Genomic DNA, 18,743 nt, shown 5'->3' on the forward strand with positions numbered 1-18,743 from the left:
TGTGTCAAAAAAGTATGATAGTTCTTTTAAAATCTTCCTCTCACTGATTATTGAGAAGCACGAGAAGCCGTCACGATCTAACCAACTAACTTAGCGACTGGAGTAGGGTAGCGATTACCAATTAGTGAGAAAGAGAACTTATTGTGGTAAAACAAGACGCAAAATGAAAGAAAAGACTGGTGTCGACGCACGATTCACTAGTCGAGCTAGAAGGTGATATAAAGGCGTACGGAAGTCCGATTCGATCTGATTTGTCTTAACATCAGCTGAGAAATCAATCTAATAGCGCGAAATCCGTCGCTGCCACACCACATTTTACCATCATGTAAGTCTGTTATTTATTTTACTGTTATTTGATAAACAATTATTTTCCTTCAGTTTCGTTAGATATCGATTGTTCTTTATCATGTTGTAACGAACATATCGTTTCTCCATTTCAATGAATATATAATCTTAAAATCAATCTTAGACTCTATTGCATTAACTTTAATCTCGATTCAATGTATTCTTTATCTTTTGCTAATTCTAAGAAGTAAGTCCTAGGCCCAGATTTTTATTATCTGGTTAACTTGTAGGCTTAACCTGATGTTTATTCAATGGACTTCATCTATGATCCAATGATGTCATGAATGAAGCACCATGGGTGAAACTTAATAAAGCTTAACTACAAGTTAATCAGATAATAAAAAACCGAACTTTAAAGTGAAATCGAAGTTAATCTTACATTAAGAAAATCGAGCTTTATTAGATTATGAGTTAATTTTTAATTATAATTTAGATTTTTCAATATCAAGTTTTTTAATGTTACAATCAAGTACAAATAATTTTTTAAAAATATTTGATAAATAAAGATTAAATTTAAGAACTAATTAAATTTTCCTTTGTCTTTTCCCCTGTCATATAATTGTAAATATAATTAAATAATATCGATCAAATTAACATTTTATTATTTATTTCTGTAACGATAATATAAATTTAATAAGCATAATTTTACATGAAAAAAATTACAAAAGACAATTGCATTAACAATACAATAGCAATATAAATCAATCTTTGAAATAAGTGTAGGAAAGAAAAATGCGATAGTCGTCGACCTTGCAACTAGCGTCACACTTTGCAGTTCTGATTACTAATAAATCAACACAAATAATTATCTTTATTTATCATTACGAGATGTTTTTTCAGTATTGTAATCGCATTATTGACAGGCAAGTTCAAAATATTATGTACAGTGCGTTTCGATTTAATCAATAACTTGACCTTTAACTTCAATCACGCATATTAATATATTTCGCTTTCTTTTAGTGACAAAAATCGATTTGTTTTATGTGGACAAATTTTGTATTCCGTATTAGAAAAAAATTTTAAATTTTTGTATTAAATATTACATTGTGATAATATTATTTACTATTTATAGTTACAGCAAAATTTGAACATTTGACTTGTGCTTATAAAATATGTTATAAAAACATAATATAAACATTTTGTATTGCAAACAATGCAAACAATTTACAAAAATGTTCATTAAATACAAAAACATTTAAATTTCGTATGTACAAAATTTTATTACTAAAAATTAATTTCTGATATTATTATCACATGTTATAATATATTCTTCAATTGTCAGAACGTTTCGCGAAAGTTATGAAAATTTTTTATATATTTTTTAATATATTTGTCGAAGCATCCAAGCATTAACAACAATCTTTAATAGGATCTATAAAAAAGATTGTATTAGAAAATAGAAAATAAAAGATACATGTGAAGAAAACGATGAATCTGAGACTGAGAAATAGCCGCAAGCAGTGAAAGTAGTATAAACCATTGCATCGACTGAACTTTACCGAGAATGGTCACATGGCGATTAAACGTCAGACGAGCAGAAAAAGAAACGATACGAGCGTAAAAAAGTTCCTGCGCATATCCACGTGACGTATTGCATAATAACATGTTGTCGCCTCGTAGCATTGCTGCTAATTCCCAGTATTGTAATTCTAAATTGCAGTTCCATCTTGGATTTATTTGTAGATCTGTATTCAAAGATCCAACTAATTAATTTGCGCTCTCTTCACATAAAACAAATGAGATTTTTTTAGCTTTTTTAGTTACATAAATTTACTTTAGAAAAAGAACTATCCACTCTATCGCACTCCAACATCGTATACAGAATAAATTGCAAGAATTGCAATGCCTCTTACGTGAGATAAACAAAGGATAATTTTGAAAAAGCGCATTAACGAACACAGAAACCACATCAATTGGAACATGACGCAACATTCAGTCATTATTGCACATAGACTAGAATCCTCTCATAAATTTGATTGGAAGAATGTACAAATTTTAGACGAAGAACAATTTTTAAATAAAAGGTTGACACAAAAATGATTTTTATTAATAAACAATTACAGGGACTCAATATTAAAAATGGCACGGAATCTTTCGACTCTTTATATTCTAATTTATTTACAAGGACTTGATGCTTCCCTCTCTCCATCATTTGTTGTCAATGTTTATATATAGTTTAACTTTTGATCATATCTTTCACATAAGCTCGTACGATCGAACAGTTGCGTTGACTAAGAAACTCGTCTAAATGACTATCATGTAAGTCAAAAACCAATTGTAATTTATCTATTATTTATTAATTTTAATTTTCTGAATTTTAGTTAATTTGGAAATTAAATGAAAATACGAAACTACCTAAGATTAGATACCCCTAGTCTAGATACTAGATACCCAACCTACTAGATACCTATGGATCTAGATACTTAACGATAATTTTACACGACATCGCTTTATGTTCCATATTTGTATTTCTGCATTCTATAATGTATGACAATATAGGATCAATATAGGACGATATGCAGGACAATATAGGATCGAAACATCTATTGTATTACTCGAATAAATTTATTACACGCATTCATCTTGTGTTTGGTTCTTTTATAGGCATTAATTTTCTTTAATTTATATTTTTTATTATTTATATGTTTATATAGAATCAAGTTAAGTCTCGCTAATATACACTGGCTCATTTATATGAATAGGGTGGTGTGGGCGATGCTGATATTGGCAGCGGTCGTGTTGACCGATGCAGCGGTACCAGATCCACCAGAAAATTCCGGCATCACCACGATCGGCTCCAAAAAATTAGCAACTGCCGCTGATTGTGCTGGACTTGTCGCCTTCTCTGCAATCCAAGGATCAGTAAATGTGAGTAAACAACATGATAATAATATTATGTAGCATACTTAACGAAAGTTTTTTTCAGAACTTTCATAAGAATTAGGACACTTCAAATAAGATATTGAAAATTTCTACATCCTTTCTTAGAATATTCCATATATATGAATTTTGAAATATTCTAGGATTTCTAAGATTTCTCATTTTATAATTTCTTAAAAAATACCTTAATTTTTTTCAAATTTTACAAAATTTCATCAGAAATTAGATATGAAATAGGAGAAATTTTAAAATTCAGAATTCACATATAAATTTCAGAATTCATGTATATGAACAATTCTAAAAAATATGTTATAGATTTTCTTCTGAAAAATGGTCCAATTTTTATAAAAAAATTTAAGATTTTTTTAAAAAGATATAAAATTATTCAAAAATTCTGAAAAATTTTGAATTTACATAAAAATTGTAATAAATTATAAGAAATATTCTGAGGAAATGTTTTAGTCAGGAATAATAATAACTTTAAATTAAAAATATAAAAACATATATCTGTCAACAAGGATTAATTTTATTTTATTTAAAAAGTAACCTTAATTTAATAAGAATAGAAGAATTTTTTGATGATAGAAAATTCTAGTTCTTAGATTAGTAACCTAACTCCCTTGAAATAAAAATTTAGTTTTAAATCCTATATATTTTTTATGCATTTCAAGAATAATTTATAGGCATAAATGTATATACAGGAAGCTAAGCTCATCCTCGCCGAGACGCTAGTAGACAAGGGAGTCGGTTACGCGGCACAAACAGGTATCTTCACCACACATTGTCCTGGCTTCTACCAATTCAGTTTCGCCGGATACGGTAGCACGGATCTGCGGCTGACATTGAAACGCAAACTGAACAAATCCAACAGTTGGAGAACGATTATCAGCGCTGGTCCAGGTGGAGGAAGCAATCTCGTCCTGCTAGACGTCGAAGCTGGTGATCAACTTGCCGTCTTCGTTGAGTCCGGGAAGATCATCGACGGAGCCAGTTTCACGGGTCATCGTGTTTATAAAAGATAAATAATAATCTTGAACAAATTCAAGATACCGATCACAATTATGGAAACAAAATTGATGTTATAATCTAATAAATCTCAGTCTAAAATGATTATTGATATACAAAGAAATAATTACAAAAATCTTGAAATACTATTTTTAGTTCATAAAAGTGTGTTTAATAAGAAAAATTTATAAGATAGTCGTTATAAAGTTTTGAATATTTTATAACTCATTTTTTATCCTCTGATTACTAATATTTTAAATTATAAAATGATTAAAATTATGAGATACTAAAACATGATGTCAAATCGAAAAATCGTCAGAATATCATTAAATGCATTTAAAAGCAATTACAAAAATAAAGAAAAAAGAATTGAAACGCTTTTGAAAAATCCGAGTTTTTCTCAAATAAGAGCTTTGCTTGTATACTAAAATATAGGTTTTGATTCGTAATTCTAAAACTTCTCGATGAATTTAATATTCTGTGATAGCTATTTCATTTCGGAGTCAAAAATTTAATTGATATTTATAATTTCTTGAAGCAGAATGATAAAATATTTAATTATTCTGTACATCGAACTTTTCTGGTTTCCAGTTTTCGCTTTGCATTTCTTTCAGTTCGCTTTCTAACATTTTTTGTTCATATTAACTTTCTCCTCGTCTTTCATTTTCCTCAATATATCACTGCTTCCTTATTTTCTTTGCTACGATAACGCATGATTAAGAAACAACTTTCTCTACACAAAATGTACGCGTAATTTTCTTTCTATATTTCTTTAATTAAATTTACATTTCTAATCTTTATTATTTTCTAATCTTCCATATCTCTCTTCTGTAAATTCCTTTTTCTTATTTCTTTCTATTTAGTTATGCATCTTTGATTTCGTCATTTTTTATTATTTCTTTAGCTTTATTAAAATTCTTATATTTCTATTTCATATATATTAATTCTTCATTCTTTCTCTCCTTCTTCTGTTTTCTCTTTAAAATTTTTTAATCTTTTTATCATTGAATCCATATGAAACTTTTAGTCTCTTATGCTTCAATATTTTTCTTTTAACATATATCCTTTATTTTTAAAATTATTTTTCGTCTTATTATCTTCCTGCAGAGTTAATTTTTTAATTTATTCTTTTTCTTTTATTTTTCTTGAAATTTGGTTTACATTTTAACGAATTCAACATAATTTCTTAAACTTTTATTATCTTATTTTCGTTATTTCCATTACTTCCATTTCATTACTTCTGTTATCGTTTTCTTTTTTAAATCTAATTTTTCTTTATTTCTCTCTCTCTCTCTCTCTCTCTCTCTCTCTCTCTCTCTCTCTTCTATTCTTTTTTTCTCCAAACAATACATAAGTACATTTTTTTCTGAATTTTCTTCTTATCTTCTGCCTTCTTTTTTATAATTTTAATATATTTTTTATATTTTTGTATAATTCTGTTTCCAGTTTAGTTTAAATTGCTTGTTCAATCTCTTTTTTCGTCTTGATCTATATCTATTTATCCACGCAACAATTTGAAATCATATGGAGATATCCGAACGATATCCTGTTTGTTATATATGGATATATCGAAAATTCCTAAAAATATCCTTCGTACGTACAATGTACCACCTAAAGACATCTAACAGATATCGTTAGTACATTCAATTTCTAAGGACATAAAAAATTCTAAAGCTGTTTTTGTTTTCTGGACTGTGTAAGTTACTAAGAAGAAAAAAAGAAAATCGAACAGTTGTCATCAGCAAAGTCCGAAAAACTTTATTCATTTTCATTTTAAGTTTTCAATTACAAAAACTCACTTCTAAGGCATCATTTTATTATCATTTTACTAAAAAATGAGTAAAAATTTTTCATTATAAAAAATCTCATAATGCTATGCCTTTTACTCTATTTGATGTAATTTTTTAAAATACAAATATTATAATTGAACTCCGCTGCGTCCATCTAGTAATGATGTCCCGCACTGCTTAAAAATTGAATATATTGATAACATATTTTAGATGTTTATAAAATGTTCGTGTAAATATCATTATTATGGACGTCCTAACAATGTTCTTGGGATGTGTTTCAGATGTTTAACAGCGACATAAATGAGATTTTTCAAGATATATTTTGAATATCCGAGGGTACCAAGAGGTCAAAACATCGAATTGTTGCGTGGGCAATTTATCAATATATCTATTAATATTTATCTATCTCTTTCGTTCTGTTCCTATTTTGCACCTTTGTGTGTGTATGTAAAATCATAATCACTTGCTATCACAGTACAGTTACGGAGAGAAGACTTGTATAATTAGCAGAAAGCGAAAAAAGAAAAGAAAGAAATTTAATAAAACAGAAGAAATACCGATTGATTATACTAAACTTATTAGCCTTATCAGACAATGTTAGAAAACGCGTATATGCGCGCGCATTTGCGACGAACAGTGCGAATTATTTTTTTGTAATAATGTAATTTTATTAAAGTTATCAATATAAGAAATGAATAAAGTTGTGCGCGTATTTCTTATCAATAAACTAAATAATAACCTAACATCACACACAGACTTCTTTGGAAAAAACATGAAGAAATTTTTATAACATAATCAAATATTGAGTTCGACTTTTCCAGTTTCCAATCCTTTGTAATTTTTGAGCACAGGATACACTTCCTCTTCAAGAAATTCGACGACTTGCTCGGGTGCTCTACCAACGAAAGTTGATGGTTCCAACAGAGTGTCCAGTTGAGATAAAATGGGCGCAAAGTACGAATCTTTTCTGATCCTATCAACCAGATCGTTATCCAAGCCGTGTTGCTTCACTTGCGCTCCAGCTTCTTGCGATAATACGCGGATTTTCTCATGGCAAACCTAAAGCAAATACATAAAAGTAACATATAAGAATTTATACATTAATCTATAATGTATATAATATTTCCTAATGTATATAATATTTCATAAGATCAAACCTAATTAAATAAAAGAATTTCTATCAAAATTAAGAACAAGATTTCATATAGTTACACACTTTGATTGATTAAATTACAGATTGCTTTGGTGAAAAAAGTTTTTATAATATCTTTTAATATTCTAAGAATTCTTCATATTTAAAATTTATAAACATTTCTGAAAAATACTTCAAAATTCTTCAGATTTATCAATTTTCTTCAAAAGTTATAGAATGAAAAATCTTAGAGGTATTAGAATATTTCAAAATTTATATATACACAAAGAATTCTAAAAGATACGAGGGCAAGTCAATAAGTTCTTAGAAAATTTGTCAGAGGGCACTCGCAGTGTCATGTCACATACTTTTTGACAAGTAGCATCTTTCAGCTGATTACTGTCAAATTTTGAGCGGAATTCATCATCGTGGTTTCATTTCTGTAGATGATTAAAGCGAATAACCTTTGTATTTTTTGCAAAATGGAAAAAAACGAGTTTGCAGTGATCAAATATCTACATATGAAAAGTTTAACGCTGAAAGAAATCAAAGCCGAATCGGATAATGTTTAAAGCACATCTGCACCAGCGTACGACTGTATACAATTGGGTGAATGAATTTAAATGTGGTCGTACATGTGATACACCTCGTTCGGGACGTCCAATTGAGGCTACTACGCCAGAAATCATCGATAAAATCCACGATATTGTTTTGACTGATCAACGAATGAAAGTGCGCTTGTTGAGGTCACAGACATGTTACATGGCACAGTGATTTTAATTTTGCACGAACAATTGGGTATGAAAAAGCTATCGGTAAGATGGGTGCTGCGTTTGCTCACTGTGGACTATAAGGACGACCGTGTGACGATTTCAAAACAATGTTTGGAGATATTTCAACGTAATCCAGATGAATTTCTGCGTCGATTCATTACTATGGACGAAACATGGATCCATTACTTCACATCCGAGACGAAGGAACAGTCAAAACAATGGATTTCACCGAGTAAACCAACTTCGAAGAAGGCGAAGACCGTGAAGTCGGCCGGAAAGGTGATGGTCACAGTTTTTTGGGATGCACGCGGTATAATTCATATCGATTACCTTCCATCGAATTAAATGATCAATGGCGATTACTACGCAGCCTTATTGGGCCGTTTTAACAACATTTTAAAGAAAAAAACGTCCCCATTTGGCGAAGAAGAAAGTGCTCTTCCATCAAGACAATGCACGGGTTCACACGTGCCCGGCACTGATGGCCAAATTCAACGAATTCCGCTACGAATTGCTTCCCCATCCAACATATTCGCTAGATTTAGCCCCCGATTATTTCCTGTTTCCAAACCTGAAGAAATGGTTCGGAGAAAAGAGATTCATCATCAGAGAGCAGCTCATCGCCGAAACAGAGAGAGCTTAGTTTGAAGGATTGGACAAATCATATTATTCGGATGGCTTGAAAAAGTTGGAGAATCGTTGTATCGAGCTGAAAGGAGACTATGTTGAGAAATAAAAATGAATCGATAAAAAAAAATATGTTTTACTATGTTTTTCTAAAAACTTGACTTGCCCTAAAATTATACAGAAATTCCGAAAAATTCCGAAATTTATGTAGAAATGCTGAAAAATTTTGTGAGATGTTATAAGAAAAATTTTCGACGAGGTGACCTAAATTTTTAATTAAAAATAATGTAAATTATTTAAAGAATATCTAAAGAGCACTAATTTTTCGCACTTGTCTATCGCCACCGGCCTTCACCATAGCCATGATTATATTCTCCGCGGACATGAAAGGCAACTCCTGTGCCACATGTCTGGCGATGACGTTAGGATAAACGACTAATCCCTCCGTGATGTTCTCGAGAGTTATCAGGATCGAGTCGGCTGACAAGTAAGCTTCCGCTAGAACAAGTCGGCGATTCGCCGAATCGTCTAGCGTTCGTTCCATCCATTGAGTCGCCGCGGTATGGAGAGTGTTGTTTACAAGAACCATCAAGTGACGTGCCACACTGCAACATCTCTCAGAACGCATGGGGTTTCGTTTGTAGGGCATCGCACTGGATCCTATTTGCGTGCTTTCGAAGGGCTCCTCGATTTCCTTCAAGTTAGCGAGAAGACGGATGTCTGTGCAAATCTAGGGAAATTAAAAAGAAAAAAATGAATTCAAAACCGAGACTCTCTTGGCAATAAAAGAAAAGGTATATATTCAAGATGGATCCCTTTAAAACTGCCATATGATTGTGGCTGCATAGATATAAATGTATCAATTCAGGCTCACCTTGTGAACGGTCGCACCAAGTGAACTCAAAACGTTCAAACATTCGATGTCGACTTTTCTGCTGTAAGTCTGTCCGGTGACGGTGTAGTGTTTCTCGAAACCAGCCATTTTAGTCACGAGAGCATCCAATTGTTTCACCTTTTTAGCATCACCTGTCGATATAAATTTGAATAATTATATAAAATTTTTAAAATATGTGCATTATTTATATTGGATTGACAAATAAGTTCGTTTGGTTTTTAGAGAGGAACAAAATAATTTTATATACTCTATTTCTTTAAAAAATTAGCAATTATACCATTCTATGTGAAGAACGAAGTTTCAGCTTTAAGAATCTGTTTTTTTAAATTGCGATATGATTATTTTTTAACGAATTTTGAGAAAAAAATTTAAGTTTTCACGTTAGGTAATTGAAAATTTTAGCAAACTTTTTGGACACGTGATAAGCCCGCATAATTGAAAAGAAAATTTTCTATTTTTTCAGCTCATAGTTTTTTATGTAAAAATTAATAAATTTACGTAAACTCAGAAAATGTAAGAACCTTTCGAAAATAGAAATCTTAAGCTTTATATAAAACTTTATATAAAAACTTTATTTATTTAAATTTTTTTTTTATTTAAATTTTAAATTTAGTAATATAAATTCATTTTCCAAAATCAAATTAAAATTAAGTTCTACATATAATTATTTCTAAAAATTAGTCTCTTTAATTAAGATTACCTAAAAAATCTCGACATTATATTTCGTGAGTTATTCGGCATATTTTTTCTTGGTGAAAATAAAAGAGTTGCAAATTAGAAGACTAAACAAACCAACCGTTAAAAAGCTGAAGGAATGACGCTTGAGTGCCGGTAGTGCCTTTAACTCCGCGGAATTTCAGATCGTTTCTGGCGCGATGGATAGCTCTCTCATCCATTAATAAGTCCTGTAGCCATAGCGTCGCCCTTTTGCCAACCGTTGTCAGTTGCGCTGGTTGAAGATGAGTGAAGCCCAAAGTAGGCAAATTACGATTTTCATAAGCGAATTTCGCAAGACGCTGAATTACACCGGCTAGCTTTGGAAGCAATATGTCGAAGCCTTGGCGGAGTACTAGGAGATCCTTCAAGAAGAAATAATATTCGCAAATTAGATAATTTCGACCAGTTAGTTAAGCTAATAAACGTACGAAGAGTTAACAGCACAGCAATCGATTATTGGACTGATCACCCTGGCGAAAATTTTCTTTACACGCCGGTCACACACGTTCAAGTAAACTCACAAAAGTGGCTTGCGCAAGCGTACTTGACAAGTTTATTTGAACGTGTGTGGCTGGCCTTAGAATTCTTTATATAATAAAAATTTTTTATACGAATTAGAAACGAAACGACTTAAAAACGTTATGAGATACTATGAGAATTTTCCATTAGAGCAGTAACTAAAAACATAATTATATTTTGTTATCAAGATAAATAAAATAAAATATTTTTATGATGGAATTAAGATGGAAATTGTACCGTATTATCGCCCACATAACAGCTGGTTGCACCAAGATGGATAATAGGTGCAGCCAGAGGACATTGTTCACCAAATACATGAACGTGCGCCATCACATCGTGCCTCGTCGCTTTTTCTTCTTTTGCAGTGGCATTGAAGTCGATGTCATCCACGTGAGCTTCCATTTCGACGATTTGTTCCGGTTTGATCGCTAGGCCGAGTTCCTAAAAAATTAGCAAACATTTCTGGATGATATTATCAAGAAATTCATTATTTCAGTTGCGAAAATGAAGTATAATGCGATAATTCTACGGCCAGTTTAAATTATCGTTCAGATAAGATCGCGCATGTGCGACTATCTTCTACGGTTCTTATCCCCATTTCAACGTACTCTCTGTATCATCTGATTAGATAAAGAGGGCTTGGTTCTGCTTTGGAATCAAATCCTGGAGCAAGTTTCATTACGTACGTTTTCACAGCAAAAGGCGAGTGCCGAGAAGTCACAAACATGGTGTCCTTGCAGACTATTGCGAGTATAGTGATCAAAGTGCTAAAGTTGGTGAGAAGATTGTATTTTGGATTTCGTACAGTAATCGTGGAAAGTGAATATATCTATAGAAAGAAAACAAGAGAGAGAGAGAGAGAGAGAGAGAGAGAGAGAGAGAGAAAGAGAGAATTCCATAAAATATCCTATTCCATATAATGTATAATGATATCTTTCTATCAATTTGGAATTCTTGGTTTGGTTTATAAATTCAATATACAATATTGAACGAGTCAAAGTCGAAGAATTTTTAGAGTAATTAATTTATAAATATTATAACAATCTAATGTCATCTATTTTTACATTCAATTTTGAATTATTTCTTAAAGGAATTTTGTCTCAATATCTCTTGTAGGCATTCTTTATATGTAAACCATTAATTAAATGTTCATTTAAAAAAATATTATTAAATTGAGTAATCATTAAAAAATTCACTATCAATTTGACAAATTCTTTAATATGTAAATTATAAATAGCGAATACCTTTCTCTCTGTCTCTCTCTCTCTTGTGATATATACATACGCAGAGATAATAGTTTGAGATCAAAAAATCGTGTTCAATAAGACATCGAGAAGAGTGATAAAATGATGTAATAAAACTTCGGTAAACTTCGATATAGGAAAGTAATTTGAATGTGATGCACATTGTAATCAGTAAATTGTTTAATTAATGCGGTCAATGAATTCAATTACGATTAACAAAAAAACGTAGATTGAACAATCATCATCATACACTCATTCAAGGGACGTATGAATCATTTGCCCTTATCGGTCTGCGATAACGTACGCTGTTTAGCAAGCGATACGCCGTTGTCACTTCTATAGTGCACGAAACTACAGAGTGTCCCAGAAAAATCTCTTTATAATGAGAATAAGACTCTTATATCTATTATATTTGCTTTCGATCAATTCTTTCATATAATTTTTAATTTTTCAGCATTAATCTTTCGAACAAAATAAAATCTTTTGTTCCAGAAACATAAAATTACGTTTACTTAAAAAATAAGTTTTTATAATTCATTTACTTTTATCAAACTTAATTTCGCTAAACATATAAAAATATGTTGTTAAAAAATGTTTATATGATTGAAAAAAAGATTTGATTTTAGACAATATTACTTCATTAGCATTATATAAATTCCTGTGACATTTCACTCGTAAATACCGAAGCAAAATATTAACAATATGCCTGTAGATTCGAACAGAATATTTTGTGGCAGATTGACATTAATTGCGTCCGTATATTAACTAAGTTCGTATATTTAGTCAGCAAAATGTGTGCATAATCTGACAGCAAATTGTAGAAACCGAGCAAACTCTGTCATTTTGTAATCATTGAAAGATTTAAAGAAATAAAATAAGAATATCTTATAATATTTTTAAGAATTTATCATCATATTTTTTATTCTGAAAATATATTCTCTCTCAATTTCTTCAAATTTTATAAGTTTTTTTAGAAATTGTAGAATGAAAAATATTTAGATATTATTAAATACTTGGAATATTTCAGAATTCATATATACGTATATAAAAAATTTTTTTAAAGTGTAAATTTTTTTAGAATTTCTGAAAAGTACGTGTAAAATTTGTCGATTTGTCACAGGTTATCAACCTCATCATACTGATCCTATATCGTACAGGATATGGTGGCGAGTTTCTAGGCGTCGGTGGAACCTGGAACTTGAACGAAGACAAGAATCCCGATGCCGAGATTGTTGCTTCCGGCGTATTCGTCGGATTCTTCATCTATACGAGTGTCGTTCTCATGAGCTACTGTTTTGGCAATTCCGACCACAAAAAGACTCTTGTTGTACGTATTTGTTCTTTTAATTTCATTTTTCATTTCATACGATGAACTTTAGTTCATGTTAAACATAATAAAAGCAAATACATATAATATATTCTATTATTCAATTAATAAAATTGTATAGGCTCTAAAGAAATTAATAAAAAATGAATAAAAGGCCTCTAGATATTGTGAATTTTAATTTATTTTAAATAATATTACAATAAATATGTTTTGACCTACGATTATAAGGCCCTCTTCGGTACTTAAAATTAAACCAAAAGTGAACTTTCTACATTTAGTTAATCGAATTAGGTCAATAATTATATGCAATCTAAACAATTGCGTTAAATTACATTTGGCAAAACGACATTCACTAGTTCGGATTTAAGATTTAAATGTCATTTTTAATATACGAAAAAATATTAAAAGCAACAATTAAGTATCGAAAACACGTTTTCTTTTTATCTAAAAAAGATAGTGTTCGTAAAGTTTGACAATTTTAAAGAAATTTAGGAACAATTTCATCAGAATATATATCATCTCTTTTTAAAGGAAATCATCATGAATTTCGTTGGGACTTTCATGTTTGTGGCTGTGGGTGGAACAGCTCTACACTATTGGCATGGCTATCAACCTGAGCAGAAATTCATATATGACGCGCCAGAGAGGCAGGTAAGTCGAATCCCTAACTTATAAGCAGAGTTTGGATCTCGATGTCGTTTTCTCTCACTCCGAGTGCCGCAGAAGCCATGAGAAGCAATATCGTCCATGATACAAGTATCTAAACCAGAATGTAGATAGAACTTACAATCAGCTAATTTCAGTTAAATTTTGGTACATTATGATTATGTGATAGCTGTCAAATTAATTAATAAGTTATAAAATAATTTCAAATAATTTTTTATTAATGGTAACGCGCGCTATAACACACGGCAACGCGTGTATAAAAATCCATGGTACAAGGTGTATCATTCCCGTGAATGTGCAGTTCCTTATAAATGGCAAATCAGGAATCGGTCACCAAAATCGGTTAAAAAGCAATATGGCCGCAAACATTTGACGCTGAGTCAGCTGTCAAATGCTGCTTTCGCAGGGGTAATTTATAATCAATATTTGATTGATAGTGTCTTCTCTCTACTGCTTCCATTATGTGCAATGATATACATTGTTTCCTCTTACCATAGACCTGCAGGAATTACACTATAGCAGCGTGGACAGTACACTACTTCTCACGGCGTGTGAGTTTTTTCACTTGGAATGAAAGAAAACAACATCGAGATCCGGGCTCTGCTTACAAGAAAGCACTAAAAAAATAAAAGCTGCACATATAAATTTGCAACGAACGTGCATTTTCTTCCATTTAATAGCTATTTACTCATAGTCGATGTGTACCACCTAAAAGTAACATAAGAATAACGTTATAATTTTACACTCAACAATATAATTGTAATAATACTTGGTTACATAACAATTACATTGTTGAGTGCAAAATTATAACAAAATTATAACTGATATTATGTTATCTTTTAGTTGACTGTATTATTTAAACAAAAACTTACTAAAGTTTGTTTTATAGAACATGTATTTGAGATCCCATCTCCTTTGAAATCAGCGATAAATTGTGTCGTATTAAACTCAAAAAAATTAATAATTTCAGATTGGCTTGGCCGTGGGCTCTTTGTGCGTTATAGAAGGTGCAGCATACCTGATTGATTTAATATTAAGCTTTCTTCATTACGCTAAAGAAGAATTTCAATAGAACGAAAAACTAAACATTATTTTAAAATTTACTAAAAGTTTTCTGTTTCATTCCATCAACATCAATTCATGTTACAACTAACAATATATACCAAAGAAAAGTTTCACATATTAAATTCTATTACAATTAGATTATGTTCGTTGCCTTCGGCAATACTTATATTATTAATCACGTTTCTGCATAAAAATTTCTCTTTTTGCAGAAAATATAAATAACCTTGCCCTTTTTTGAAGACAATGTTTTCCTCATTATACGTTTTTATACAATACATACATATTTATTCACACATATATAGTTCTCATTGAAAATACATGTAAAACATGTATACAAAATAAAATTTATAACAAAATTTGTAATAAAATGACTTAAAATATATTTCGTGTATATTTAACTCTTCGTCTGCACCGTTGTTAAATAATAATATAAGTAAAATATAATATTATATATTTTATATTTTTTAATATAAGATATAAAATATTTTGTAAATATTTTATAAATATTGTGTGCTGTCTGAAAAAAGACTAAATATATAATCTTTTAGAGAAATTTAATATCTGTCTACTGTAAGTATTAAATTGGTTGATTAATCATTTATATTCTAAATATTTATTAGAATATAAAGCATTGTTGTTAGTGTTTTTAATATTTAAAGTAATCCAGATAGCCAAGCTCCTTCTTATAAGAAAGAAAATATTTGCTTGACACATGTTTCCTTTAAAGTTGCCATAAAAATTGCCACAATATATTTAGAAGAAGGGACTATTGCCTGAGTATTGCCATCAAATTGCTCCTAATCATTATTGATGACAGTAAAAACCGGCAATCCAATAGGTAAAATCAATTGAAAATTGCTTTCCTCAATATTACGGGCAATTTAAGCAACTTCCCAGATAACATTTATGTTGCATAAGATATCTAAAAGATGTCTTTTAGACATCTTTTAAATATAAGACATCTAAAAGACTTAGATATCTTATACAACATAAATGTTACCTGGATTGCTATCTGAAAACTAATAAACTACTAACCAATTTGATACTTAATACTTACTGTGTTTTCCTGTAAGAAGTTATTACATCATGATTGACTATATTGTTATCAAAAAACAATTTTATATTAAAGAATTTACACGAACTGAGTCAGATTCATATATTGCCAGCCCTTCTCTTAACATTTTCTTGTTTAAATAAAGAAAATGAGTATTTTAGATATTTTTGTACATTGCGACATTTATGGAAATTTATTTCTCCTTGACATGTCTGGTACTGTTTTCCGCGTTTAACGACCGATAATGCATATCGGACGATCATTATGTAGTCCCCTTTCTTTAACGAGGCTCAATCATGGAAACTAAAGAAATACGGAAACATAGAAAGAGTGACTAAAAAAATGACTCACGCCCTTTTCGAAATAAACAACTCCGTAATGTTCCACCGGATGATTTCATCATGGGCCCTTTAAGATCCCGTCGTGCGCACCAATTAATCTACTTGACCTGACAATCGTTGCGGATGACACGACTACACATCCACCCACAAGTCGGGTATATAATCACGTTAATTATGCAGATCATGTTTAATTTGACTAAATCATAAACTTAGCATATAGTAGAATAAATAATTCCTTAAATAAGTATAAATGACTTAACGAGAAAGAAAAAAGTGCTTAAAACTATTACTCAAGATTTTTCGTGTGCGAATCTCTGAAATTATGTTCTGAATATAATAAAAAATGATAATCCATTTTTTAACATTTTGAATAAAAGTTTGCAATTATACTTGTCGAATAAAAAAATATACTGAATTACGTAAACAACAAACAAAAAATCCAACAGTTTATAATAGAAACGTACACAAATAATGTAATCAAATATTGTTTTTTTTAAACTAATTTTTAAAATTTATTTTTGTAGGAGATACTATGTATCACATTTTTATAAATAAATGTTTTAAGTAATAAATTCGTAAAGAATCGATTATATTACACTTTGATGAATGTAATTGTTAAGTTTTAAATTTAAATGTTGATTATTAACCAATTATTATAAAATATAAATGGGATTCATACTGCCATTTTCTCCTTAAACAAAATAAAATATGATTAAAGTCTGGGCTTTCTACAATGAGCTATTACCTAAAGTTTAAATCTTAAGCCATAAAAAATTGATCAATTATAGTCGACTATTCTTCTCACATTCGACTGTGATTGGTCAACTTTTTACGGTTTAAGCTTCGGTAATGGCTTATTGTAGAAAGACATAAGACATAAGCATGTCTATAGACTTCTTTTTTCTCTTCGTGTTGCGTATCTCACACTGTTGCAATTTTTATGTCTAAAAAGAACAAGTTAATATGATAAAAAAATACATTGTGCGTACTGTCGACAGATAAATTATTATCTAAGCATGAATGTAACCGTCGAAATTAAAGTAACTGCAATCACGTCTTCGTAAATGTTTCATTGAGGGACGAGTTGACATAGATATACCTATGCAGTAATCACACAATATATGGAAAGTAAATTACGGTATGTCATATACAACGTGTGGATCGATTCCACGACGATTTCTGGTAATGCTGATTAAAACGAGTATAACCTACAAAAATTACAAGTTGAACACTTGTATGCTCTCTTTATAATAATTTTTTTCGTTTACAGACGACAAAAAACCGAAAAAACAATTTGTAAAAGTGTGCAAGATAATTCCGAACACAAATGATGTTTCCGAATGCAGCCTGAAGGAGTACAACTTTACGCGCGAAACCAGATCCACCTCCCCTCCTGCCTAGGGGTGCCATGTGCATGATTTTTCACGCTAAGTAAGATCCATCCCACTTTTCCCCTGCTTAGGAGCGCACAACTTTCTACGCGAAGCGAAGTTTAGATTACTCCGCTACTTAGAAGGTGCTCGTAAGCACTTGAGCAGTCGTGGGTCTCTAAGCAAGGGGGAGGTGAGGTGAGCCTCGCTTCATGTGAAAAGTCGGGTCCTTAGACAAGAGAAGGATTTGGGATGGATGTGGATCTCATTTTTTTCGCATGAAGTTACGAAATCACAAATTTTCTGCTTTAAGGAGATCCTAAAGACGATTTATAGTCATATTGTGAATAATATTTACACATAGGCGATTTACGTGTCGTTGACACATCACTACATATTACTACATCAATAGCTTACGCACACATACATGTAAATTTTTGTATAACGATAATATTAATTAGACAACATATGGCAAGATCAAGGTTATTGAAGGAAGAGCTTCCCTGATGTAAACTTTTACGCAAAATTGAATGTATACTGAAAATCTGTAGTACACGTAAACTATAAATTTTCAGTGCAATAAATTTGGACAATAAATTTGGAACACAGTCTAAATTATTATTTATTTACTTTAACTTAAAAATTATTTAATTATTTATTGGTAAAATATGCAAAGTAGAAGATCCTGCTCTGATCTTGACCTCAACACGTATTATTAAGATTATGATCCTGAGTAATCTCCGACAAGTTTTACTTGTCAGTCGTTCGGTCGGTCGTTGTCCGTTAAAAAGTTATTAACAAAATAATTGGTAAAAATACCGATTAGGAGGGCCTGATTCGATATATATTTTACCTTTGTTTATTACTATATCACTATGCTAAATATTAATTCAAATTAATTGTGAAGGTCGATGTTAGTAAATATCATGTATTCAAAACCACAATAACAATATTTCTTAATCACTGTGCATTGCAATCGTATTTCATACAATC

At 30.7% G+C, this 18,743-nt stretch overlaps 3 protein-coding genes across 4 annotated transcripts in view; 2 read left to right on the plus strand and 1 right to left on the minus strand.

Annotated features, from left to right (window-relative positions):
• The first annotated feature begins 172 nt into the window (after positions 1-172).
• On the plus strand, positions 173-4,335 carry C1q-VP (C1q-like venom protein). Of its 2 annotated transcripts, none has more exons than XM_011066176.2 (3): positions 173-325; positions 3,048-3,213; positions 3,927-4,335. In XM_011066176.2, coding segments are annotated over exons 1-3 (489 nt in total). In that variant the 5' UTR covers positions 173-323; the 3' UTR covers positions 4,248-4,335. The 2 variants fall into 2 exon arrangements, with proteins under 2 accessions (XP_011064478.1, XP_011064477.1); XM_011066175.2 differs by lacking the exon at positions 173-325 and adding an exon at positions 2,492-2,604.
• Positions 4,336-5,498: 1,163 nt separating this feature from the next.
• The window catches only part of Adsl (adenylosuccinate lyase), a 36,717-nt gene continuing 23,472 nt past the window's right edge, over positions 5,499-18,743 (minus strand). The window contains exons 2-6 of the mRNA XM_011066161.2: positions 10,921-11,124; positions 10,244-10,526; positions 9,427-9,578; positions 8,884-9,282; positions 5,499-7,079 (exon numbers count right to left, since the gene is read on the minus strand). Coding sequence (XP_011064463.1) covers positions 6,816-7,079; positions 8,884-9,282; positions 9,427-9,578; positions 10,244-10,526; positions 10,921-11,124 — 1,302 coding nt within the window. The 3' untranslated portion in view covers positions 5,499-6,815. The remainder of the gene's footprint in view (positions 7,080-8,883; positions 9,283-9,426; positions 9,579-10,243; positions 10,527-10,920; positions 11,125-18,743) is intronic.
• Positions 11,361-15,367, plus strand: Ssk (smooth septate junction protein snakeskin). Its single transcript, XM_011066164.2, has 4 exons — positions 11,361-11,459; positions 13,048-13,254; positions 13,786-13,905; positions 14,891-15,367. The coding sequence occupies exons 1-4, from the start codon at positions 11,409-11,411 to the stop codon at positions 14,990-14,992; spliced, it is 480 nt and encodes a 159-aa protein (XP_011064466.1). The 5' UTR covers positions 11,361-11,408; the 3' UTR covers positions 14,993-15,367.

This window comes from Acromyrmex echinatior, chromosome 17 (genome assembly GCF_024713525.1).
Source record: "Acromyrmex echinatior isolate Ae372 chromosome 17, ASM2471352v2, whole genome shotgun sequence".
NCBI lineage: Eukaryota > Metazoa > Arthropoda > Insecta > Hymenoptera > Formicidae > Acromyrmex > Acromyrmex echinatior.